At 38.8% G+C, this 27,735-nt stretch overlaps 2 protein-coding genes across 5 annotated transcripts in view; one reads left to right on the forward strand and one right to left on the reverse strand.

The window, feature by feature from the left end:
• Positions 1-25,930, forward strand: TIMMDC1 (translocase of inner mitochondrial membrane domain containing 1). 2 transcript variants are annotated; one of them, XM_055260271.2, is made up of 7 exons: positions 1-432; positions 2,176-2,341; positions 5,006-5,094; positions 5,427-5,494; positions 15,481-15,559; positions 19,040-19,150; positions 25,455-25,930. In XM_055260271.2, the coding sequence occupies exons 1-7, from the start codon at positions 239-241 to the stop codon at positions 25,603-25,605; spliced, it is 858 nt and encodes a 285-aa protein (XP_055116246.1). In that variant the 5' UTR covers positions 1-238; the 3' UTR covers positions 25,606-25,930. The 2 variants fall into 2 exon arrangements, with proteins under 2 accessions (XP_055116246.1, XP_063486192.1); XM_063630122.1 differs by lacking the exons at positions 15,481-15,559; positions 19,040-19,150; positions 25,455-25,930 and adding an exon at positions 6,862-7,217 and having other exon boundaries at positions 24-432.
• Positions 25,426-27,735, reverse strand: part of CD80 (CD80 molecule) — a 36,809-nt gene continuing 34,499 nt past the window's right edge. For all 3 annotated transcript variants that reach the window (XM_055260267.2, XM_055260268.2, XM_063630120.1), the window contains one exon: positions 25,426-27,597. The gene's annotated coding sequence lies outside the window, so the exon portion shown is untranslated. The remainder of the gene's footprint in view (positions 27,598-27,735) is intronic.

Here is a 27,735-nt window from a genome sequence, read left to right on the forward strand (position 1 = left end):
CGCTGTCGCCCCGCCCCGTGGCCTTTGCCCCGGTCGGGCGGGACTTCCTGTGTTGTATTTCCAAGGACTCCAAAGCGAGGCCAGGGACTGAAGGCGTGTGTGTCGAGCCCTCTGGCAGAGGGTTATCCTGGATCAAATGCACGGTTTCTCACCTCGTACACTTACGCCCTCCCGCGGCACGTCCGGGAGGACTTGAGGTCCTGAGCGCTCAAGTTTGTCCGTAGGTCGAGAGAAGGCCATGGAGGTGCCGCCATCGGCACCGCGGAGCTTTCTCTGTAGAGCATTGTGTCCATTTCCCCGAGTCTTTGCTGCCGAAGCTGTGACTGCCGATTCGGAAGCCCTTGAGGAGCGTCAGAAGCGGCTTCCCTTCGTCCCAGAGCCCTATTACCCGGAATCTGGATGGGACCGCCTCCGGGAGCTGTTTGGCAAAGAGTAAAAGTGCCTAGGGTCTGAAGTGGGGTAGGGGGCCGCGAAAGCGGTGTCCTGCAGCGTTGGCCGCCTGGGTCAGCCTTAGGACACCCAGGATGGTGTGCTTCATTTTTAAATTAGATTTGAGGTTCTGATATTTGTAACCCAAGCTTGTATCTTTTTTCTTTTTCTTTTTTTTTCCAGACAGTGTCTTGCTCTGTCGCCCAGGCTGGAGTGCTGTGGTGCTATCTCGGCTCACTGCAGCCTCTGCCTCTGGGACTCAAGTGATCCTCCCACCTCAGCCTCCCGATTAATTGGGACTACAGGCGCGCCCCCACCACGCCCGGCTAATTTTTTTAAAATGTATTTTTTATAGACAAGGTTCTTACCATGTTACCTTGGCTGGTCTTGAACTCTTGGACTTAGGCGATCCGCCTACCTCAGCCTCCCAAAGTGCTGGCATTACAGGCGTGAGCCACCGCGCCAGCCCAAACTCGTTTTTTTTTTTTTTTGAGACTGAGTCGCGCTCTCTGGAGTGCAGTGGTGCGATCTTGGCTCACTGCACTCTCCACCTCCCAGGTTCAAGCGGTTCTCCTGCCTCAGCCTCCTGAGTAGCTGGGATTACAGTTGCCCACTACCATGTCCAGCTAATTTTTGTATTTTTAGTAGAGACGGGATTTCACCATTCGCCAGGCTGGTCTGGAACTCCTGACCTCACGTGATCTGCCTGCTTCCGCCTCCCAAAGTGCTGGGATTACAGGCCTGAGCCACCGCGGCTGGACTGCCCCTGGCCTAGAAGGGCAATTATTTTATAGTAACTTCATACTTAATACGGCTATTTGTTAGAGCAGTTTCAGGATGTCATCTTGGGAGCTTCATTAGCAGTTCTAGCTTCTTATGCATTTGAGAGTAACAAATCGAATTAAATAGTAGCTTTTCCTTGTTATTTTAGATTGGCATGTGCCACCCACTGCGTAGTAAACTTTCCCAGTGCGTTTTAAAAAAAAAAATGTGTTTGTTTATTTTTAGAGCCAGGATCTTTGCTATGTTGCTATGCTGGATTTGAACTGGGTTCAAGTCCTACCTCAGCCTTCTAAGTGAGCTGTGACTACAGGCGTGTGCCACTGTGCCCAGCCCAATGCTTTTATTAATAGAGTCCTATCTGAGTATTTCATGAAATTATTTAGTAAAATAGAATTTAGATTTTTTGTCTTACATCCACGTTTTTATTCTTTAATACATTGCCCTAAAATCTCACGAGTTGGTGTGATTTCTAAAAGTTAACTTAAGATTTAAACGGAAATATTGGTCTCTCTATCCAACTCACAAATTCTTCCTGTTTCTAGGGGTGTAATAGTCATCAAATAAAAGCACCTTTTAAAAAGCTTTTTATTGGAGTAGGAAATGCATTTCAAAAAATGTACGTAAGTATACTGAGGAATGAATTTTCACAAACTGAACATAGCTGTACCGAACACTCAGAAAGAAATGGCAACTATTATAACATCCCAAAAGCTCCCCTTATGCCTTTTCCGGTCATTGTCTTTTCAGGAGTTGCCACTATCCTAATTCTAACAGCATAGCTTCGTTTTGTCTGAGACTTACATTCCTTTTAATATAACTGAACTGTTTAATTCATCTGAGAATTCTACCTATGATGAAAAATGTTGTGGTGTTAGCATTTGGGATAATTCTGATTATAGAGTCTCTTGGAGAGCAATGTCCATAAACTAATCCCAAACCAACATTGTCTTTTTAATGTTGTAGTGAACAGCAGAGAATTTCAAAGGAACTTGCTGATATCTGTAAGACGGCAGTTACAGCAGGCGTCATTGGCTGGGTGTATGGGGGAATACCAGCTTTTATTCATGCTAAACGACAATACATTGAGCAGAGCCAGGCAGAAATTTATCATAACCAGTTTGATGCTGTGGTATGTACTGGTGATCTAAAGAAATCTGGGGCACACTGACTTAGCAATTCACTTTACACTTAATCATTCAATTAGGTTGTGGGGATGGAGGGTTGTTTTAAGGTGTCAGAGTAAAGAAAGAAAGTCTGTACTTAATAACAGTGGAAGTACTAATGTTAAAGTGCCTGCATGTGGTTTGAGAGACTCTTATCTTCAGAACAGCCATGTTTGGCATCACCACTGTGGCTTTTCTTTCTCAAATACATTTCTTCCAATCCCCTGCTAAGTCGTCAAGGCACAGCTGTAACATATTTACCTCATTCACAAAGCCTCCATGAGTATAGGAGCTCACACTAAAGCAATGGTTAACATTTATAACTTTATAGAGTGCTAACTCATTTGTTACATCGTTAGATCAGTACATCAGTTCTTCTGTGAGAATATTAAAGCTCAGAGAATTTTTAACTTTTTATTTTGAAATTATGGCAGGCTTGAAAGTTGCAAAACTAGTACAAAGATTTCCTATATACCTTTCATCCAGATTCTCCACTGTTAACATTCTACCATGTTTGTTTTATCATTCTCCCTCTGTATAATATGTACTAATTTTTTCTGAGCTACTTGACAGTAGGTTATAGACATGATGAATACTTCAGTGTGTATTTCCTAAAAACAAGGAAATTCTCTTATACAACCACAATTATAAAATCAAGATCAGGAAATTAACACTGATGTAGTACTATTATCTTATTTAAAGACCTGTAAATTTTGCTAGTTATCCCAAAGTATCATTTATTTTAAAAATAAATAAAAAATATGTATTTTTCAGAAGTTAGGCTTGAGTTCTTATTAAAAAATTAATTAAATTTTTTTTTGTCTGGTCCAGAATCTGACCCTGGATCACATGTTGAATTTGCCTGTCATGCAGCTTTGGTCTCATTTAGTCTGGAAGAGTTTCTCTGTTTTTGTCTTTCATGGCCTTGACTATGGGTGATTTATTTTGTAGAATATCCCTCAATTTGGGTTTGTTTGATGGTTTCTCGTGATTGCATTCAGGCTATGTTTTTTGACAGGAATACCCTAGAACTGAAATTAAATTAGAAACCCATGATATCTCGGTCCCTTTACTGGTGATGTTTACTTCAGTTACTTGGTTAAGATGGCCTCTGCCAACTATACACTGTAAAATTACTATGTTTTCCCTTTGTAATTTGTATTTTGAGTACTTGTTAGTTCCTTTGAGACTATGTAAATATCCTGCTTTTCATCAAATTTCTACTACTTAAATGCTATTATAAACTGTAATATTTCTACTATCTAAAAACTATTCTAAATTATAAATGCTATCTTAGCATTTATAATTTTTTTATTTTTTTAAAAAAATCATGTATTCATTTATTTTTTGAGACAGGGTCTCACTCTGTTGCCTGGGCTGGAGTACAGTGGCACAATCTTGGCCTGCTGCAACCTCCATTTCCCAGGCTCACTTGATTCTCCTGTCTCAGCCTCCCTAGTAGCTGGGACTATAGGCATGTGCTACCATTCCCAGCTAATTTTTGTATTTTTTGTAGAGACAGGGTTTTGCCATGTTGCCCAGGCTGGTCTCAAACTCCTCAGCTCAAGCAGTCCACCCTCCTTAGCCTCCCAAAGGGTTGGGATTATGGGTGTGAGCCACTGTGCCCAGCCTATTTTTATTTTTTAATTAATTAATTTTTTTTTTTGAAATTTTTTGAGGCAGGGTCTTGCTGCCTCAGTGCAGGCTGGAGTGCAGTGGCGCGATCATAGCTCACCACAACCTCAAACTTCTGGACTCAAGATTTCCTCCTGCCTCAGCCTTCCAAGTAGCTAGGACTGCAAACACACAGCACCATGCCTAGCTAATTTTTAATTTTTTTTTGTAGAGGCAGGATCTCGCTATGTTGTCCAGGCTGGTCTTAAACTTGTCAGCTCAAGTGATCCTCCCTGGTTGCCTCCCAAAGTGCTGAGATTACAGGTGTGAGCTGCCATACCCAGGCAGTTTTAGCATTTAATGATGATTCTGCCTGTAACAATTATGACTGTGGTGGCCAAATGGGCATTTTCTAAAGTCTATCATTCTTTGTACATTTATTGGTTAGTATTATGCTCTAAGGAAGTGTTTTCCCTTCCCCCTCTATTTACATATTTATTTATCTATTTATAATTTATTTCTATTAGTAGGGACTCATGGATTCTTATTTTATGCTGTAGATTTATAATTCGTTACAGGTTGAGCATCACAAATCTGAAATCCTGAATGCTCAGATTCAAAACTTTTTGAGCATTGACACGTCATTCAAAGGAATTGCTCATTGGAGCATTTCAGATTTCAGTTTTTTGGATTTGGGATGCTCAACCAGTAAGTGTTAAAAGCGCATATTCCCAAATCTGAAAAAATCCTAAATCCAAGTATCAGATAAGGGATCTGGTCTCAAGTATCAGATAAGGGATACTCAACCATTTTTCATATCCTGATAGGATAGGCTACACATGGAACTTCTACGTAAGCCTCAATACTTAAAGAATAATGTTTCTAGAGATTTTCTAGTATTTCTATCTGTTTGGGTGTACCTGACTAATCCATAGCTAAAATTCCTCTACTGCAGTTCTAGAATAAGGAAAATATGATGGTGTCTTAGAACCTCACAGTTTTTTAATTAACTTTAGCAATCTGCACATCGTGCTGCCACACGAGGCTTCATTCGTTATGGCTGGCGCTGGGGTTGGAGAACTGCAGTGTTTGTGACTATATTCAAGTAAGTTCACTCTGAATTGTGAGACAGTGAATTTTCTTGATATTGTTTTAGGAGTATGTCTTTTGAGCAGGTGGGGTTATGAAAACTGAATACCCACATGAAAGTGATTAATAATGCCTTTTTTTTTTTTCAAGAACTTTTGTCTGTGTCAAAGACTGGTGCAGTTATGGTTTTACAACCATGTCTGGAACACATTGAAGGGGCCTAGGCTAGAACCAGGGATTGATATAGTAGGCTTTTCTAAATCTATTAAGTCAGTGAAAATAACACTCAAGAAGGTAAATGGGATATGCTTTAAATCTTATATTTTCCTTCTCTTCCCTTTTTCCCAGCACAGTGAACACTAGTCTGAATGTATACCGAAATAAAGATGCCTTAAGCCATTTTGTAATTGCAGGAGGTAAGACATTTTTGTTTATATTTTTCAGTCTTCTCAAATATAGTTTAGAAAATGTGTAAGGACTTATACATCAGAACTACTGAATTCTTTGGTTGGCTTCCCATCACATCTCATCAACATTGATGCAAAATGTGTTTATGGACAGTGTTGTGCTTCACCCTTGATATACTCAATGGGCAAAACAACAAGGCCCTTGCTTTCTTTGAATTTTAATGTCTAATATGTATGTGATAATACAGGTTGTTGTGATAGAAAGTAACAATTCGGTGGAACAATGGGATCTCATATGGACAGGGTAGTCAGAGAAGGCCTTTCTGAGGAAGTGACATTTGAGCTGATAACAAAGAATAGGAAGGAACAAGACTTGCAAGGAAGGGTGTCCTAAATAGAGGGAACATCAAGGGGGAAGGCTCTAAGGCAATACATTTCCTTAAAAACAGGATAATAGCCTGGTGAGTGAGGGGAAGAGTAGCTTGAGATGAGATTGGTGAGGACTGTAGGAAGGGACTAGATTTTTTATGGTAAGAACTTGGATTTTATTTTAAAGCTCTCTGCCTCTAGTATATATATATATATGTATTTTCTTTTTAATGAGCATTAAAAATAGAAGGTACAATGGTGATTACCAGAGACTGGATATGGGGTTGGGAAGATGTTGGTCAAAGGATACGAAATTTCATTTAGATAGAAGGAATAAGTTCAAGAGACCTATTTAAAACATGGTAACTGTGGTTAATAACAGTGTATTGTATACTTCAAAATTGCTTTTAAAAAGTAGATTTTGGCCAAGTGGTGGCTCACACCTGTAATCCCAGCACTTTGGGAGGCCAAGGCAGGTGGATCACCAGAAGTGATTTGAGACCAGCCTGGCCAACCTGGTGAAACCCCGTCTCTACTAAAAATACAAAAATTAGCTGGGTGTGGTGGCGGGTGCCTGTAATCCCAGCTACTTGGGAGGCTGAGGCAGGAGAATCACTTGAACCCAGGAGGAAGAGGTTGCAGTGAGCCGAGTTCATGCCATTGCACTCCAACCTGGGCAACAAGAGTGAAACTCAGTCTCAAAAAAAAAAAAAAAGGTAGATTTTAAGTGTTCTCACCACAAAAAAATGGTATGTGAAGTAACGTGTAGGTTAATTAGCTTAATTTAGCCATTCCCCAATATATACATACTGCAAAACATGTTGTACACCATATGTGTACAGTTTTTACTTGTCAGATTTAAAAAATAATTTTAAAATGAGCATTCATTTCAGAAAGGTAAATTAACTGCCATATACACTCAATCACTAACTCATGTACATTCTTGTATGTACAACAACACACATATGTATTCTGAACATAAGTTTGTTTTTGTTTGTTTTTTTGAGATGGAGTTTTGCTCCTGTTGCCCAGGCTGGAGTACAATGGCGCGATCTCGGCTCACCGCAACCTCTGCCTCCCAGGTTCAAGGGATTCTCCTGCCTCAGCCTCCCGAGTAGCTGGGATTACAGGCATGCGCCACCATGCCCAGCTAATTTTTTGTATTTTTAGCAGAGAAGGGGTTTCTTCATGTTGGTCAGGCTGGTCTCGAACTCCTGACCTCAGGTGATCCGCCCATCTCGGCCTCTCAGAGTGCTGGGATTACAGGCGTGAGCTACCATGCCCGGCCTGAACATAGCAGTTTTTAAATGTTTTTTTGGAAATAAGCTTACAAAAGATTACAAAATAAAAATAATACAAAGAACAGTCTCTATCCTTCACATACAGAGATTTAGCCATTGTTAACAATTCATGCTGAGAATTTATCCTAAATTAAGTCAGACAACTTGCTTTATCTTCTTGCTACTGCATGCACTCTCCCTCTTCTCTCTGTATATGTGTACACACATGGGAAAACACATACACAATTTGAACTTTTTTTTTAACTTATTTTAACTTCAGGGGTACATGTGCAGGATGTGTAGGTTTGTTACTTAGGTAAACGCATGTCATGGAGGTTTGCTATACAGATTCTTTCATCACCCAGGTATTAAGCCTAGTATCTTAGTTATTTTTCCTGATCCTCAAACAACATTTTAATGAAAACTTTTTAAAATACAAAACTAGAAATAGGCATTAATAGCGTTAGAGCAGCCAGATTGTTTCATTTTTAAATTTGCAAGCATTTTTACATGGGTCTTGTCTTCCCACTTTTACTTTCTTACTTGCTCCTGCTGTTACATTCTCTGTCATCCGTTAAATGTCAAAACCAGGCCAGGCACAGTGGCTCACGCCTGTAACCAGCACTTTGGGAGGCCAAGGTAGGCGGATCGCTTGAGTATAGGAGTTTGAGAACAGCCTGGGCAACAAACATGGCAAGACCCTGTCTCTGCAAAAAATTATCTGGGCATGGTGATTCATGCCTGTAGTCTCAGCTACTCAGGAGGCTGAGGTGGGAGGATGGCATGAGCCCAGGAAGTCGAGGCTATAGTGAGGTGTGATCATGCCACCTCATTCCAGCCTGGGCGACAGAGCAAGACCCTGTCTCAAAAAAAAAAAAAAAAAAAAAAAAGTCAAAACCAGAAACCAAGGAATGATATGGTTCTGCTCTTCATTCTCTTTCCACTTCTTGTCCTATTAATTATACTCATTAAATATATATGGATTCTTTCACTTCTTTTTTCCCACTGCTACTGTCGTCTCGTCCCTGTTTCTAATCTTGATGTGCTCTACCTGTAACCTAGTTAGATTTTTGAAATATGAATACGATTTCGCCACTTTTCTGTTTGAAATTCTTCTATAGTTTCCCGTCACGTTAATGTCAATTCTTGATCTGGCGTCCATGTGCCACTCTTTTGCTTTCACTTTACAATCTCCTTGGATTTCCCAGCATGTTCTTGCCTTCTGTGAATCTGTCCCTCTTCTTGAATGCACTTTCCCACTACCACAATTAATTTTGTTCGGCTCCTACTTAACCTTACCTTTCAAAGTCTAGATCGTTTGTCAGCCTCAGCTTCCCTAGAGAGTTCTCCCTAGCCATTTTCCTATGTTTAGTTCTATTTAGCTGTCTTTCCCCTGTGTTCACATACTTCACTATTTTTTTCTTTATCTTTGATTTTCTGCAGTTTGAAAATGATATGCCCAGGTGTAATTTTGAGGAACATTTACTGTGCTTGGTGTTTTCTGAACTTTCTGGATCTGTGGTTTGTTGTCTGACTTAATTTAGGATAAATTCTCAGTTATTGTTTCAAAGATTTCTTTAGCTTTCTCTTCTCCTTCTGTTGTTCTAATACACTTACACTTTTTGTAATTGTTTCACAGTTCTTGGATATTTTATTGTGTTTGTTTGTTTGTTTGTTTGTTTGTTTGTTTTTGGTGGAGGAGGTTCCCATCTTTTTTCTCTTTGTCTTTCGGTTTGGGAAGTATCTGTTGATATCTCTTCAAGCTCAGAGATTCTTTCCTCAGCTGTGTCCAGTCTACTGTTCTTCAGTTCTGTTACAGTGGGTTTTTTAATTTGTTTTATCGCTAGCATTTCTTTTTGATTCTCTCTTAGAATTTCCATCTCTCTGCTTATATTGCCCATCTGTTCTTGCATGCTATCTACTTTATCCATTAGAGCCCTTACTGTATTAGTCATAGTTGCTTTAAACTCTTCATCTGATAAGTCCAGTATCCCCACCATATCTGAGTCTGGTTTTGATGCTTACTCTGTTAGTCTTACTTGGTCTCTTCAAACTGCTTTTGCCTTTTAGGATGCCTCGTAATTTTTTTTCTTGATAGCTGGACATGATGTACCTGGGTAAAAAGGAATTGTGGTAAATAGGTCTTTAGTAATTTGGTATTAAGATGTGGGAGAGGGAACGTGTTTTGCAGTCTTATGATTAGGTTCTTAGTCTTTTAGTGAGCCTGTGCTTCTGAACTGTTAACTTCACAAGTGCTTTTCAGTTTTTTTCCTCTCCTTTGGTGGGACAGGATACTACAGTGGGTTGGAATGGGTATTTCCATTCTCCCACATGAGAGGCTAGAGCAGTTGCATTTGGATATTCCCCAGGTTGGTTAATCTCTGACAAAACCCCAATAGGTTGGGCTGTGCAAAACCATTTATCTTGAGGGCAGGCCTTGGTGAGAATAACGGAATGTTCTGGCATATTTCAAAATGGTTACTTTTCTTCCCCCTTGCCAGAAGCCTGAGGGGATTTTTCTCAGATCTTTACTGGGAGAACCTGGTAGAGCTCCTGGAGTGTGGGGACCCCTCTATGATTGGGCCCCCTACAGTTTTTAGGTCTTAGACTTTTCTACACTGAGCTTCCAGCAATTTATCATTTATAGTCAAGGTTTCCTACTCTGGTACTGGTTTCCATGGAGGCTTCTGCTCGTGGGTTTCTGCTCTAATAAGGTGTGATTCTCTGTATTTATCTGTCTGTCTCTCCTATTTTGGAGCAGCAGTTTACTCATGATCTCACTTCTTTGATGGATCTAAGAAGAGTTGTCAGTTTTTCCATTTGTTTATCTTTTTACTTGTTGTTAGGAATAAGTGATAAATTCTAAACTTCTCACATGCCATACCAGAAACTGGAAGTCTCCCTTTCCTTTTTGCCCCACATCTTGACAAGCTGATAAGAAAGCCCAAGTGCTACCTTGATTGACACCAGCAGGAATTTTCAACCATGCAAGCTCAGGCCTGCATGAGGGAACTCTTGCTCTAGCCCCACCTTCTAAAACCACAAGCCAGTCAGTCACCCTTCAGATTCTCAAGTCATTTTGGGACATGCTTGGGATCTTACCTTGCTCTCCCTGGAAAGCCTCATTATGTGTGTAATAAACCTTTTGGTATCCTCTTAGTACCTCTTGGTACTTTGGCATCTCAATATCTGATTCAAATTTTGGGTGGGGAGGTTTATTGTCTCTGGAGGGTAACCACAACATCTTGCAAGTAGAAAATGCAAATGAATTAACAAAACCATTGGAAGGCCAGGTGTGGTGGCTCATGCCTGTAATCCCAGCGCTTTGGGAGGCTGAGGCAGGCAGATCTCTTGAGGTTGGGAGTTTGAGACCAGCCTGGCCAACATGGTGAAACCTCGTCTCTACTAAAAATAAAAAAATTAGCTGGGCATGGTGGTGCACATCTGTAATCCCAGCTACTTGGGAGGCTGACGCAGGAGAATGGCGTGAACCTGGGAGGTGGAGCTTGCAGTGAGCCGAGATCGCGCCACTGCACTCCAGCCTGGGCTACAGAGCGAGACTCCATCTCAAAAAAAAAAGTTAAGCATAATTTACTGTGCAACTCAGCCATTCCGTGTCTTAGAATCTGCCAAAGATAAATGAAAACATGTCCACGCAAAGACCTATATATAAATTTTTATAGTGGTGCTATTCTCGACAGCCTCAAACTGAACCCATAAATTCATCAACTAGTGAATGGGTAAATAAAATATGATATGTCCATTCACTTGAATATTTTCATCAATAAAAAACTGATACATGCTGCAACATGAATAAAACTCAAAAACATTAAGTGAAAAAAGCTAGACACAAAAGACTTCACATTGTATAATTCTATTCATATGAAATGTCCAGAATAATCGAATCTGTAGAGTTAGAAAGTACATTAGTGGATTGAGGTGAGACTGGGAACCAGGAGTAACAACAAATGGGCATGGGGGATCTTTTTGTAATGATGGAACATTTAAAAATTGGATTTTGGTGATGATTATATAGCAATGCAACTAAATTTTTTTTTTTTTTTTTTTGAGACAGAATCTTGCTCTGTTGCTCAGGCTGGAGTGCAGTGGTGCGATCTCGGCTCACTGCAACCTCCACCTCCCGGGTTCAAGCGATTCTCCTGCCTCAGCCTCCTGAGTAGCTGGGACTACAGGCATATGCCACCATACCCGGCTAATTTTTGTATTTTTAGCAGAGACGGGGTTTCACCATGTTAGCCAGGATGGTCTCAATCTCCTGACCTCGTGATCGGCCCGCCTCGGCCTCCCAAAGTGCTGGGATTTCAGGCATGAACCACCGTGCCGGGCCACTACATTTTTTTACTAAAAATTATTGAATTGTACATTTAGATGAATTTTGTGTTATGTAAATTATACCTCAATAAAACTGTTAAAAATACATTAACACAGAAGGGGAAAAAGGCAGTGCTTTTAGACAGGAGGAAGCAAAATTGTCTGTATTTGTAGGTAATATTTTAAAAGATGACTTGAAAAATTATTGCTAGTCAGTAAAGTGTAAATATATAAATAGCCTTTTTATATTTCAGCAGTTACTTGAAAAGTAAAAAATTTTCTTAATAATAGTATTAAGAATGTAATATAATAAGGAATAAATGTAATAAAGGTACAACTTCTCTGGAGAAAATTACAAATCATAAAAATGGGAAAACAGTTGATAGTTAACCCAGTATTTTTCTACTTCATTTATTTTTTTTATTTTTTATTTTTTGTTTTTTTTTTTTTGAGACAGAGTCTCGCTCTGTCACCCAGGCTGGAGTGCAGTGGCGAGATCTCGGCTCACTGCAAGCTCCGCCTCCCAGGTTCACGCCATTCTCCTGCCTCAGCCTCTCCGAGTAGCTGGGACTACAGGCGCCCGCCAACGCGCCAGCCAACACGCCCGGCTAATTTTTTTTTGTATTTTTAGTAGAGACGGGGTTTCACTGTGTTAGCCAGGATGGTCTCGATCTCCTGACCTCGTGATCCGCCCGCCTCGGCCTCCCAAAGTGCTGGGATTACAGGCTTGAGCCACCGCGCCCGGCTTTTCTACTTCATTTATAAATTGAAAGCAATTCAAATCAATATTACAGGGTTTTTTTAAAAAAAGAACTTGATACAATGTCTAAATCATATCTAAAATGCTGATTATAAGAGCATAGCAGACATTTCAGAAAAAAATAATGAGGGGTTCTTGCAACTGTAAAATTAAAATCTGTATAAAGTTACAATAAAGAGGACAGTGAGGTATTGGTAGATCTGTGGAATGGAATTCAAAGGTCAGGAACAAAACCAAGCACACACAAATAAGTAAAGGTGATACTTCACATTTGTGGTTTAAGAATAGATCATTCATGGGCTGGAACAGTTATTAACTGTTTGGAAAGAAATTATAACTACATTCAGTACAACAAAATTAGTTAACATTTATTATGGTGCTTATGTAAAAAACGTCCATGAAAGATTAGGGAAAATATAGAAGTAAATGTGTCTCTGATTTCTGAGTAGGAAGATATATAAATGTGTACATATACAAGCTGACCTTTGAACAACACTGAAAACAGCTTTGAACACAAGAGCAATGCTGACCTCTGCCCTGTGCAGTTGAAAAATCCGCATATAACTTTTGACTCCCCCAAAACTTAACTACTAGTGGCCTGCTATTCTCCAGAGGCCTTACCAATAACATAAACAGTTGCTTCACACATAAATAGATTGGTATCTACGTATATTTTATGCACTTAGAGATACATTTTTCTTAATTTTTTTTGATATTTCTAGGCTAGACAGTTTATCTGTGAGTTTTTTCCAAGTTATTGCACATTTCCAAAACATTTTTCAATATATTTATTGAAAAAAATTCATGTGGCCCGGCATGGTGGCTCATGCCTGTAATCCCGGCACTTTGGGAAGCCGAGGCTGGCGGATCACTTGAGATCAGGAGTTCGAGACCAGCCTGGCCAACATGGTGAAACCCCATCTCTACTAAAAAATAAAATAGGTGTGGTGGTGCGCACCTGTAGTCCCAGCTACTTGGGAGGCTGAGGTGGGGGAGAATAGCTTGAACTGGGGAGGCGGAGGTTGCAGTGAGCCAAGATCGTGCCATTGCACTGCAGCCTGGGCAGCAGAGTGAGACTCTGTCTTAAAAAAAAAAAAAAAAAAGAAAGAAAAAAATTCGTGTGTAAGTAAATCTGCACAGTTCAAACTCATGTTTATCAACTGTATATATTTTTAAGCATAAGAACTAAGAAACTAGGAAACAGGAAACACAGTTTTGGCCACATAGAATTTTTAAACTTATCTATGTCGTAAATACTATAGAAGACATTAAATGTAAACAATGCCAAAATAATAATACGTGCAGGTAATGGATAAAAGCCCTAATACATCAAAAAGAAAGGATAGCTCAGTTGAAGATTGGACAAAGGACATGAATTTGTAATTCACAGACGTACCACAAATAACTTGTAAACCTAGGGAAAAACAACTTCTTTTCTCTACTAATCAGAAAAATGCAACTTAAAAATTACATACCACTTCTGGCCTATCAAATTGGAAAAAATAAACTAAGAGAATGCAGAAGACTAGATTACTTGCATACTTTTATTTGGAAAGTAAGTTTATGCATCCTTTTTGAATAGCAGTTTAGTAATTTAAGTCAAAAGCCTTAAAAATGTTTATACTTATACCTTTTGACCCAGAAATTTCATTTCTGTGAGTTTGTCCTAAGGAAACAATCAAATGTATAAAAAGATTATTTGTGGAGGGATTATCATCATACCTTTATTTAAAATATCTATAAATAGAAAATCTAAGTGTTAGACAAAAATTTGTGGTACCTCCATGCAGTGGAACCAGGTGGGAGAAAACTTAGTGATACAGAATTTAATAATATGTTCTGTGAAAATAAAAAATTTAGTATGTACACCATGGCCCCAGTTTTTGTGTTTTTGTTTTGTTTTTTTTTTTTTTTTGGAAAGAGTCTTGCTCTTTTGTCCAGGCTGGAGTGCAGTGGTGCAATCTCAGCTCACTGCAACCTCTGCCACCCAGGTTCAAGCGATTCTCCTGCCTCAGCCTCCTGAGTAGCTGGGATTACAGGTGTGTGCCACCATGCCCGGCTAATTTTTGTATTTTTAGTAGAGACGGGGTTTCAGCATCTTGGCCAGGCTGGTCTTGAATTCCTGACTTTGTGATCCACCCATCTCGGCCTCCCAAAGTGCTGGGATTACAGGTGTGAGCCACTGTGCCCGGCCCCAGTTGTTTTTTTTGTTTTTTGTTTTTTGGTTTTTTTTAATTTTGTTTGGAGGATCAGAAAAAAAGACTAACTTATTACTGACTCTGGGTAATGGGATTAAAGGTGATTGTGATTCTTGTTAATTTTGAAAATTTAAAAAATATATAGTACTTAAAAATATAAACCTCAGCTGTTATTTATTTTGTTTTTTGTGACAGAGTCTCTTCCGTTGAGGCTAGAGTGCAGGGGTGTGATATCTGTTCACTGCGGCCTCCGCCTCTGGGGTTCAAACAATTCTTGTGCCTCTGCCTCCTGAGTAGCTGGGATTGCAGGTGTGCACCACCACACCCGGCTAATTTTTGTATCTTTAGTAGAGGCAGGGTTTTGCCATGTTGTCCAGGCTGACTTAGAACTCCTGACCTCAAGTGATCTGCCTGCCTTGGCCTCCCAAAGTGTTGGGATTACAGGTGTGAGCCACTGCACCTGGCCTCAAATGTTATTATTTAAAAAGTGTTACCACCTTAGATGGCATTAGTTGCATTGTGCATAGAGAAAGGAAAATGAATGAGCATGATTGATGCACAGTCCCAGCAGAAAGGAAAGACGTCTTTCTGTGCACCAGGTAGCATTGTAGGCCAAATGCTGCTTGCTTGTCGCCCCGCCTGAGTGGTGCCGTGTAGCAGTACAGAGAGAGTGAGTCTAGGGGAAGGCACAAACTGGAGGGGCTAGTGAAGGTTTTTTGCTTTTTTATTTTCCTTGAAGAAAGAAAGAGAAGGGGAAAAACATTTTCAGATTTTTAAGGAGAGATGGACAAAAATGAAGCAGAATGAATGGATCCATAGAGCATATTGGAGATTTATTTTTGTAGAAGGGATGTTTCTTCCTTTGAATCTGCAGAGTGAATGGGAAGCTACCTGTGTTGGCATTTTAGATTCAGGAAGTATAGGCTGTAGTAGTATATTAACATTGGATTCAGAAAGCTCACTTAGGGATTTGTGCCCTTTTTATAGAAGGAAAGTTTTAAAATAGGATTCTAGTTTTAAAGATGATTTAATATTGCCTTTCTTGTTTTTAAATAGCTGTCACGGGAAGTCTTTTTAGAATAAACATAGGCCTGCGTGGCCTGGTGGCTGGTGGTATAATTGGAGCCTTGCTGGGGTAAGCATTAACATGGTCTGGTTCTAAATTGGCACAATTTTCATTAATGCCTTGCCTATTAAAAAGTTCCATTTATTTTCAAAGAACAAATTTAATCCTTAGAATCTATAAAAGATCTCTAGTCTTGCATTGGCAGTAGCTTTGACTGTCCATCCTAATTCTACCCCAATAGTTTATCTTACTTACAGTTTTTATTTATAGTTTATTTTACTTAGTAGTTATTACAATAAATAACATTGACTCAATACAACTATCTAAGATAGGGCCCTTATTCAAAATGCCTTTTTACCAGATAAAACTGTTTAAATATTGCTAACACCTGAAACTATAGTTTGAACAAAGGTATTTATGGGAGCAGGGAAAAAAGAACAAAAAACAGTTAACACGCATATTCTGTAAAAATTGTTAGTAGGATTTTGTTTGTTTTGCTTAATACATTTTTAAAAAATGTTCTTCCCCAACTTTTTTACTTTGAACGATTTCAAACCTACAGAAAAGTTGAATGAATTAGTACATTGAAACCCCATATACCCTTCACCTAGATTCACCAATTGTTAACGCCTTGGTGATGTTTTCCATATCTGTGTATATGTGTGGGATGTGAATATATTTCTTTTTCTTTCTCTTTGCTTCTTGGCTAAACTGTTTGAGACCTCATGATACTTCACCCCCATATATATCAGCATGTATCTCCCGGGATGAAGAATACTATTCCATGAAATCATAATACAATTATCACAGTAAACATTGTTTCAACACATCTTATCTAAGTTAGGGTCTATATTAAAAACTCCTCAATTATCATCCTAATGCCTACATGTTTCTCCATTTTGTTTAATCATCCCATCATGATTAGATTAATGTATTTTTGTCAGGAATACAACATAGGTGAAGTTGTATCCTCATGTATCACATCAGGAGATATTCTGTCACCCATTATAAGTAATATTAACTTTAATTACTTGATATATTGGTTTTCTGCTGTGCAACAAATTACCACAAACTGAGCATGTATTGCATGTGAAACAACACCCTTGTAGTTCTGTAGATTATAAGTCTGGCTGGGTTTCCCTGCTCAAGATTTTACAAGGCCAAAGTCAAGGTATTGGCCGGGCTACGCTCTTACCTGGAGGCTCTAGGGAAGAATCTGTTTCCAAGCTCATTCAGGTTGTTGACAGAATTTAGTTCCTTGTGGCCAGGCACAGTGGCTCACACCTGTAAAACCAGCACTTTGGGAGGCCGAGGTGGGTAGATCACTTGTGGTCAGGAGTTTGAGACCACCCTGGCCAACATGGTGAAATGCTGTCTCTACTAAAAATACAAAAATTAGCCAGGCATGGTGGCAAACGCCTGTAATCCCCAGATACTCGGGAGGCTGAGGCAGGAGAATTGCTTGAACCCCATATACCCTTCACCTAGGCAGAGGCAGAGGTTGCAGTGAGCTAAGATCGCACCATTGCACTCCAGCCTGGGCGACAGAGTGAGACTCCCGCCTCAAAAAAAAAAAAGAGGAAAAACAAAAAAAGAATTTAGTTCCTTGTGCCTTGAGGTCTGAGGTCTCTGTTTCCTTGTGGGCTGTCAGCCAGACTATTCTCCGTTCCTGGAGGCCACCCACATTTCTTCTCCCAGGGCCCCTTTGTGTTTAAACCAGCTACAGCACATTAACTCCTTCTCATACTTCGAATCTTCAACTTCTACTCTGCCACCAGCCAGGGAAAACTCTGCTTTTGAGTGTTCATTCAGATACCTATCTCCTTTTTCATTACCTCAGATTCAACTAATTAGTAACCTTAATTACATTTCTCAAGTCAATTTTGCCATGTAAGATAATACAATCATGGGCATAATATATTCACAGTTGAGGGATTAGGCAGGATATTTGGAGGGACCACTTTAGAATTCTGCCTACCACACTTGGTTAAGATGTTATCTCTTCAGTGTCTCCATTGCAAAGATATCTTTTTCCCAATGTGATTAATTAGTAACCTGGAGGGTGAAACTGAATATCCTGCTCTGCAGCTATCTTTTCATCATGTGTTTTTAATGATCCATTGACGACCCATGCTGTAATCGGTTGGTTACTAGAAAGGTGGTTGTAAATGTTGATAAGCTAGTTCTGTCAGTTCTTCTGTCTTTATTAGTTGGTATTTGTCTGACTAGAAGAGTGCTACCTTCGTCCTCCACCTGTTCACCCCTTTGTCTACCTCCTTTGAAGGAGAAGGTAATGCTATAGATTTAATGATTTTTTAAAATTTGAATTAAATAAAATCAGCATGTCATAATCTACTGCTGCCATTACTTTTGTTGTAGTGTTAATATACCAGTTTGGTTCGAAGGGAAAAGTTGTAGGAGTTAGCAACAAAAATATTTTTTATTGTAATAAACACATAGCATAACATTCACCATCTTAATCATATTTTAAGTGTATAGTTCAAAAATGCTAAGTATATTCACATTGTGCATGAGATCTCTAGAACTTTTTTATCTTGAGAAATGAAAGTATTTCCATTAAAAATTAATTTCCCCTCCCCATACCCTCCAGTCCTCAGCAAACATATTTCTACTTTCTGTTTCTAAGATTTTGACTACTTTAGATACTTCATATGAGTGGAATCATACACTATTTGTCCTTCTGTGACTAGCTTATTTTACTTAGCATAATAATATCCTTGAGGTTTATCTATGTTGTAGCCTGTCGGACGGATTGCCCTCTTTTTTTAAGGCTGCATAATACTCCATTGTATGTGTATGTTACATTTTCTTTAACCATCTGTCAGTGAACATTTATGTTGCTTCCACTTAGCAAAAATAGTTATTAGTATGAGGTTACTTAAATTGTAGCTGGAGGAAATTTAAGGTATATGAAGGTCAAATACTTTTAGTCTGAGAACACAAGAACCAAACTCTCTTCATCACTATAATAGTAATTATCTAAATCAGTTTATCAATGGGTTGCTATTGGCATTGTGGGTGAGACAGTTACGCCAGACTCTTGAACTTTAGGATATTTTGGTGGTCCCACCCCCAAAAGCCAGTAGCATCCCTCCCTCAACCAAAAATGCCCTCCACATTTCCTGTCTCCTAGAGGAGCTGGTGCCATTCTGAACTAGAAATTTCATTTCTGAGAAATCTTTGGTGTGGGGCTACTTACTAGAACTTGTCATAAATATGTATTTTTTTCCTCTTTGTTTTGATTTATTTCTCATTCCTCATAAAAACAGCCAGTTTCTAGATCTGTTGTTTTATTATATATCAGTTAACTTTAGGAGGTTGTAGTGATTGTTTTTCTCTGTTGTTCAGACCAAAGAAGAGATTACCTCAATCTTTTTCTTTATTTGACAGGGACACTTTAATTCTCAAATGTTCCTATACCTAATAGTGAACAAGTGGCTCTGGTGTTGCTCACACTAAGGTGAATCTCACATGTTGCAAGGTCTAATGACTCTTTTTTCCTAAGCTTTCCCTCTCCTTTCTTCTCAGCACTCCTGTCGGAGGCCTGCTGATGGCATTTCAGAAGTACTCTGGTGAGACTGTTCAGGAGAGAAAACAGAAGGATCGAAAGGCACTCCATGAGCTAAAACTGGAAGAGTGGTAAGGAACATGTTGAGCCCAGGGAATCTTGGCTGTCTTGCCCCAGGCCTTATATAGTGGTGCTCTGTTAAAATTATGTACTCTAAATTGCCACTCAATTCAAAGAAGAGTTTATTTTTACTGAGTCCTTCAACTCATACTGTACATTGTCTTTTAATCTATTTAAGGAGAATGGAAAAATGGAAGACATTAATTTTAGTTTTAATTTAATGAAGATCTTTCTTTGGATATCTTTTTAAGTTAAAATGGTGTAAATATTACTTGCTTGCATGTTTTTTCTTTTCCTATGTTCTTAACTGCATAGGAAATTACCTAAAGGGAATATTCACCAAGGAGTGAGCTTTACCTGGCTTACTTAAAAAGTGACATCCTTAGCGGGGCAGGGTGGCTCACGCCTGTAATCCCAGCACTTTGGGAGGCCAAGACAGGTGGATCATTTGAGGTCAGGAGTTCGAGACCAGCCTGGCCAACATGGCAAAACCCCATGTCTACTAAAAGTACAAAAATTAGCTGGACATGGTGGCATGTGCCTGTAGTCCCAACTACTCAAGGAGGCTGAGGCAGGAGAATCACTTGAACCTGGGAGGTGGAGGTTTCAGTGAGCCGTGATTGCACTCCAGCCTGGGCCACAGAGCAAGACTCGGTCTCAAAAAAGAAAAAAGTGACATCTTTTTTTTTTTTTTTTTTTTGCATACATATGTAAGTAAGACACAGCATGTTAAGTCTCCACAAAGATTCTATTTCTTGCTGTAGACACAGAAGAATTAGGTGGACAGTGGTTGTTCATGCACTGAATGCCACCGAGGAACATGAAAACTTTTACCTGTCGCATCTAACCATCTCCTGGGATGCAATTTGTGGGATAGGGCAATCAGACTGATAGTTGACTTTGCACAGATTCAATATGTAAGATGAATATAACAGGCTGCCATCTAGTGCTCCTGAGTACAAATGATTCTCACTAGTTCAGCTTCCTGGGTACCTAAGACAGCATTGGCTGCTGCTGCTGTTGCTGTTTTGGTATTATAATTGGATAGATGAGAAATCATTTTTTTCCAGTGTTTTCATTTAAAACCTCCATTTCTGCTAACCACACACACACAGACACACACACGGAAATTCTTAAGAGCTGTAGGTCCATCATCCAAGGACATAAGTGCTATATGAGAAGAAAAGCATTGAGGTTGCAGTGAGCCAAGATTGTGCCACTGCACTCCAGCCTGGGCCACAGAGCAAGACTTCATCTCAAAAAAAAAAAGAAAAATTAGAAAAGTAAATGAAAAATTAAAAACTGCAGACGTTTGTCAGTGATTTAGAGATCAGTGATTTTGAGATGGAAAAGCTTAAGAATGGCTAGCTAAGGCCATTCTAAGGTCATTCACCTGGAGTCTTCCACCACTGGCAACCCTGCCAATTCTAGTGGCTGAGCTGCCACGTGCACCCCCTGAAGACTGGCTCATCCAGGGCCCGCTGCCACCATTTACCTCCCCACCTCAGGTTAACAGCAGATTTGCCAGCAGAAACCTTACAGGTCAGGAGAGAATGGGATGATACATTCAGAGTGCTAAAAGGAAAAAACAAACAAACAGACAAACAAAACCCAAAAACCTCCTGCCAAGAGTATTATACCTAGCAAAGCTATTTTTCCAAAATGAAGGAGAAATAGTCTTCCCAAGACAGGCAAACACTGAGGGAATTTATCACCACTAGACTGCCTTATAAGACATGCTTAAAGAACTCCTACATCTGAATGCAAAAGCACGGTAACTACCATTATGGAAACACGTGAAAGAATGAAACTCACTGGTAGAGCAGATACACAAATAAGAACGAGAAAGGAATCAAACCTTATAATTACAAAAATCCACCAACCGTGAAAATAAATAAGAGGGGAAGAAAGGGGAACAAAGATTATACAAAACAACCAGGAAACAATTAACAAAATGACAGGAGTAAATCCACACCTATCAATAACAATGTTGAATATAAACACTTTAAATTCCCCAATTAAAGATTTAGACTGGCTGAATGAATAAAAAAAATTTAAAGACTCAACTATATATACTGACTACAAGAAACTCACTTCACCTGTAAAGGTACAGATAGGCTGAAAGTAAAGGGATAGAATTCATGCAAATGGAAACCATAAATGAGCAGGAATAGCTATACTTATGCTAGATAAAATAGGCTTTAAATAAAAAACTATAAAAAGAGACAAGGTCATTATATAATGGTAAAGAGATCAATTCAGCAAGAGGAAACAACAACTGTAAATATATATGCACCCAACACCAGAGCATCCATATATATATATATATATATATATAAACAAATAATATTAGAGCTAAAGGGAGAGATAAACCCTAATGTAATAGCTGGGGACTTCAACACCACACTCCCAGCACTGGACAGATCATCTAGACAGAAAATCAACAAAGAAATATCAGACTTAAACTGTGCTATAGATCAAATGGATCTAGCAGACATTTACAGAACATCACATCCAACAGCTGCAAAATACACATTTTTCTTATCTTGAAATATTCTTCAGGATAAACCATATGTTAGGCTACAAAACAAGTCTCAACAAATTTTTAAAGATCAAAATAACATCAAATATTTTTTCAGAACACAGCAGAATAAAACTAGAAATCAGTAACAGGAAGGACTTTGGAAACTGTGCAAATACACAGAGATTAAATAATATGCTCCGAAACAACCAATAGGTCAATGAAAAAATTAAGAAGGAAATTAAAAAATTTCTTGAAACAAATGAAAATAGAAACACAACATACCAAAACCTATGGGATACAGCAAAAGCATCACTAACAGGGAAGTTTATAGCAATAAATGCCTCCATCAAAAAGTAGAAATATTTCAAATAAACAACCTAATACTGCACCTCAGGGAACTCGAAAAGCAAGAACAAACTAAACCCAAAATCAGTAGAAGGAAATAAAAAGATCAGAGCAGAGCTAAGTGAAATAGAGACTTAAAAACAAACAAACAAAAACACGAAAGAAGAACTAAATGAAAAGTTGGTTTCTTGAAAACAAAATCAAGAAACCACTAGCTAGATAAGAAAAAAGACCCAATTAAGGTAAAAAAACAAAAAAGACATTACAATTGATACCATGGACATAGTCATATCATTAGAGATTATTATGAAACAACTATATGCCAAGAAATTGGGAAAGCTACAGGAAATGGATACATTCCTGAGCCCCTATAATCTATCGAGATTGAGCCAAGAAGTAATAGAAAACCTGAACAGACTAATAACAAGTAACAAGATTGAACTGGTAATAAAAAGTCTCCCAACAAAGAAAAGTCCAGGACCACATGGCTTCATTGCTAAATTCTGCCAAACAGTTAAAGAAGAATTAAGACCAGTTCTCAAACTATTCCGAAATATTGAAGATGAGAGAATTCTTCCAAACTCATTCTACAAGGCTAGCATTACCCTTATATAACAAAAAACAGACAAAGGCACATTAAACAACAACAACAACAACAAAACCTACAGGCCAATGTATTCTACAAAACAATCCTTAACAAAATACCAGCAAACCAAATCCAGGAGTACATAAAAAAGATTATACATCATGAACAAGTGGGATTTATCCTAGAGATGCAAGGATGGTGCAGCATACACAAATCAATAAATGTGTTACATCATATAAACGGAAGGACAAAAACCATATGATCATCTCAATAAATGAGAAAAAGCCTTTGGTAAAATTCAACACCCCGTCATGATAACACCTCCCAAAAAGTTAGGGGTAGAAGGACTATTTCTCAGTACAATAAAGGCCATGTATGTCAGACTGACAGCTAATATCATACTGAACAGGGAAAAGTGAAAAGCTTTTCCCTCAAAGAACTGGAATGAAATAGGAATGCCCACTCTTACCAGTCTTATTCAACATAGTATTAGAAATCCTAGCCAGAGCAGTTAGGCAAGAAAAAGAAATAAAGGGCATTGGAGGCCAGGCACGGTGGCTCACACTTGTTATTCCAGCATTTTGGGAGGCCGAGGCAGGCAGATCACTTGAGGTCAGGAGTTCAAGACCAGCCTGGCCAACCTGGTGAAACCCCATCTCTACTAAAAATACAAAAATTGTGGTGCACACCTGTAATCTCAACTACGTGGGAGGCTGAGGCAGGAGGATTGTTTGAGCCTGGGAGGTGGAGGTTGCAATGAGCCAAGATGGCGCCACTGCACTCCAGCCTGAGTGACAGAATGAGACAAAAGAAAATTAGCCAGGCACAGTAGTGCATGCCTATAGCCCCAGTTACTTGGGAGACTGAGGCCGAAGGATCCCTTGAGCCCAGTAATTCAAGGCAGCCATGAGCCATGATCGTGCTATTGCACTCCAGCCTGGGCAACAGAGTCCCGGTCTCTTTAAAAAAAAAAGTGGGCGGGGGAGCTTGGGGGAAACTTGTATTTCTCAAAAAATACCTACAAGTGGCTAACAAGTATGTGAAAAAGTATTCAACATAACTAATCAGGGAAATGCAAATCAAAACCACAATGAAATGTGGTTTGGGGACAGTTTGGGAAATTGGAGTGATATTTATCCCAATTAGAATGTCTATTATCAAAAAGACAAAAAATAAATTTTGGCAAGGATGTAGAAAGAAAAGGGAACTCATATACTTTTGGTAGGAATGCAAATTAGTACAGCCTTTATAGAAACAGTATGGAAGTTCCTCAGAAAACTAAAAATAGAACTACTGTAAGATCCAGCAATCTTCCCTACTAGATATTTATCCAAAGGAAAAGAAACCAGCATATCAAAGAGTTATCTGCGCCCCCATGCTTATTGCAGCACTATTCCTAATAGCCAAGGTATGGAATCAACGTCAGTGTCCATCAACGGATGGATAAAGAAAATGTGGTATATATACACCATAGAATACTATTCAGCCATAATAAAGAATGTAATCCTGTCATTTGTGGGAACATGGATGAGCCTGGAGGACATTGTTATGTAAAATAAGTCATACACAGAAAGATAAATACTGCATGTTCTGTTGCTCATGTGGGAGCTAAAAAATGGGCTCATAGAAGTAAAGAGTAGAATTATGGTTACTGGAGGCTGGGGAGGGGACAGGGAGGGGCATAAGAAGAGGAGATTTAAGGGATTGATTAATGGATACAAAATTATAACTAGATCGGAGGCATAAATTCTAGTGTTCTGTGGCACTGTAGGATGACTATAGTTAATAATTTATTGTATATTTTCAAGTAGCTGGAAGAGAGGATATTTGGATGGTCCCAACAGTATGAAATGATAAATGTTTGAGGTGATGCATATGCTAATTACCCTGATTTGATCATTACACATTGTATATGTATGAAAATATCACTTTGTACTTCATAAATATGTACAATTATTAGTATCAATTTTAAGAAAGATGGATTAAAACAACTTGAATCATAGTAATGAAAGAATACTTTGGCAGAATGAAAGTGTCAAAATTGTATAGCATATACACGTATGTGTGTTTATATGTGCGTGTGTTTGTGTGTGATATTTCTAAGGAGAGTTAACAAACGTTTAAGTGTCTTGTATGTGCCTACTTCTTCGCTTGAAAATAATACAGGAAAATCAAACAAATTGAGACTCAAAAAAATTGCCTCAATGAGCAGAAAATGTAGAAAACTGAACATAGAGATATAGAAGAACAAATGACCAAATCTGTGAAGAGTTGAGAAGAAACTTTAACCCCGATAATCACTTAAGGAAGACACTAATACTTGATTTAGAAACAGAACTGATCTATTATTTGGAAATTAGTTTTTAACTCTTCATAAATATAAATCTATAGTGTTGTTCTATCTGACTTTTCTCTACCTAGGATTACCATTGTTATAGCCTTTGTCCAGTTCCTACAAGGTCTGGTCACAGAGTTTGAGAGTGGCAGGGTACTTACATTCCCCCAGCCCTGGGAGCAACAGGACAGCGAGATTTCAAGCCTTCACACCTTAGCACAAAGTGTGTCAGTTCCCACACATCACTCCTGTGAGAACTCTAGGACCCAGCATACTAGGAATATCTTATGGATCAGAGCCATCACCACAACGGTATCCATTATGGTAATGTGGAAATCATAATTGGCTTGTGAGGTTAGGAGAGAGAAGAAAGTTACTGTATTTGAAGGGCGGGGAGCAGTATTTGCTTCTAAGTTGCTATACCAAAGCAGAGAGGAAAAGACAAATGCTACCATTTTTGTTTTAAATCTGTAAGAACTAAAGAAATGGAGCAGTATTTGATTTATCCTTTTTATTTGATTACAGGAAAGACAGACTACAAGTTACTGAGCACCTCCCTGAGAAAATTGAAAGTAGTTTACAGAAAAATGAACCTGAGAATGATGCTAAGAAAATTGAAGCACTGCTAAACCTTCCTAGAAACACTTCAGTAATAGATAAACAAGACAAGGACTGAAAGTGCTCTGAACTTGAAACTCACTGGAGAGTTGAAGGGAGCTATGCTGCCATGTCCGTTGAATGCCGACAAGCCACTCTTTGGTCAGCCCGCTGACAAATGTAAGTGCTGGTACCTGTGGTGGCAGTGGCTTACTCTTGTCTTTTCTTTTTAACTAAGAATGGGGCTGTCGTACTCTCACTTCACTTATCCTTAAATTTAAATACATATTCATGTTTGTATTAATCTATCAATATACACATACATGAATATATCCACCCACCTAGATTTTAAGCAGTAAATAAAACATTTCACAAAAGATTAAAGTTGAATTTTACAGTTCGTATATTCATGTGGTCCTTTGAAAGGGTATTCTAGAAGTCACTGGAAGGAGGAGAGGAAAGAACCAGGTAGGCAAATGGTCTGTGAAACCCTTGGGTCCTGGAAGCAGTGTGAGTGTAAATGTGTAGTAGTGTTTGGTTTCATCTTAATAAACAAAGATGATTTCTTTGGCACTTGAAATAAAATACAAATTCAACAAAAAGTAGATCAGCATTATTAAAGAAACAGTTCAACTTTGTTTCTTCCCTTAGTATTGCTGACGAAGTATCTGCTGTAGAATACAGGAATTACTTAGAGTAGAAACATAGTCATCACAACTGTCACTAAATGGAAAAGAAAAGAATTACTGAGTTAAGTATTCCTGTCAATACGGGAAACACTGCTAGTACCATATGTTGGTGTTAGACCTCTCTGCCCTACACTGAGAATATAGTTTCACACAGGAGCACAGTTTGTGAAGCAGCACAGTGAGGTAGCTAAAGCCATGGGCTGGCTCTAAAGGCTTTAAATCCCAGCCATGTGGCTTAGCTGCCATGAGATGTGCATTTGAGAAATGTTGTCTTCTTTTGCTGTCCAACTCCAACTTTTCAGATGATAATGTGATTATCCCAGCTTAAGTTGCATCCACTTCTGGTCTAGTGAATTGTGGGAGGCAGTTTTAGAGAAAGGAGTCATGAGTAACATGAACAGCAGTTGGCTATGTCTTTCCAGTTCTCTGCTGATGTCAGAAAGACCCAGAAGTACCAAGGAGGAAAAGTCATCTTAGGGATCTAAGGAGGCCCTATGGAAAGTTACTACCTTAGAGATTTGAAGATAGCTTACTGCTTAGTAAATACACTGTAAACAACTATCTCATTTTAAATGAGAACTTTCTCATAAATATTTTACAAATGAGGTCAAACTAGCATAAAGCCATTTAAAGAGATTATCAGTCCAATATGAACCAGTTAAGTCTTTGGACTATCCCTTTCCTCCTTGACTACTGCTTTGACGTACCTAAATCATTCATCTTACATGTCAGAGGAAATTAGTTTTGGATAGTTCTACTTTCTCCTGTACCTCATGGGGGAATGAGAGAGCAACAATAGAGAACACAATGAAAAAAATGGAATACTGGGTAAAAACCAATTAATATTTCCATTAGCCTCCTAAAGATGTTCATGCCATACTTCCTATGCATTATATTGGGCTTTTGTAAACAGCAACATAAAATCTTCTACTCTGACATTAGGAAATCAGATAGTCTCTGAAGTTGACCTGATACTGGACAAATTCTACTTCCAGCAGCACTTTGCCTGACATAAATATGTATATACCAGTTAACAGGCCACAGTCAAACTGATGAAGGGAAAGAGCACCAGAGTTAGGAAATCTGGGTTCTGGTGCTGGCCTTTATAATTCTGGTCACCTCCCTGGGCCTCAGTGCCTTTGTCATTAATAACACTGGTATTCTCTGAAGTCCCTTCCAGAACTCAAGAATTCTGCATTTCAAAACCCCTTGATCAAGGTCACCAGAGCTACTTCTGTGCCCACCATATTCCTCTAGACACTTCCTGCAAAGCAACTGAAGTGAAGAAACACCTAAGAGCAGATACATAAAGGGCAAGGTGGGGTAATCTTGTCCATCTGAGGAAGTTCCCAGAAGAGGTCAATTGCAAATGGAGGTGGGACCTGAGAAAACAAAGAAATGATTACATCAAACCCTATATTGGCAAAGGAGGAAAACATCTTAAATCTATTTATACATGTATAATTTAATATATAAATAAATTTAAGATTTTAATTTTAATCTCTTTACATTTTAATCTC

Source organism: Symphalangus syndactylus, chromosome 21, assembly GCF_028878055.3.
Source record: "Symphalangus syndactylus isolate Jambi chromosome 21, NHGRI_mSymSyn1-v2.1_pri, whole genome shotgun sequence".
NCBI classification, from domain to species: domain Eukaryota; kingdom Metazoa; phylum Chordata; class Mammalia; order Primates; family Hylobatidae; genus Symphalangus; species Symphalangus syndactylus.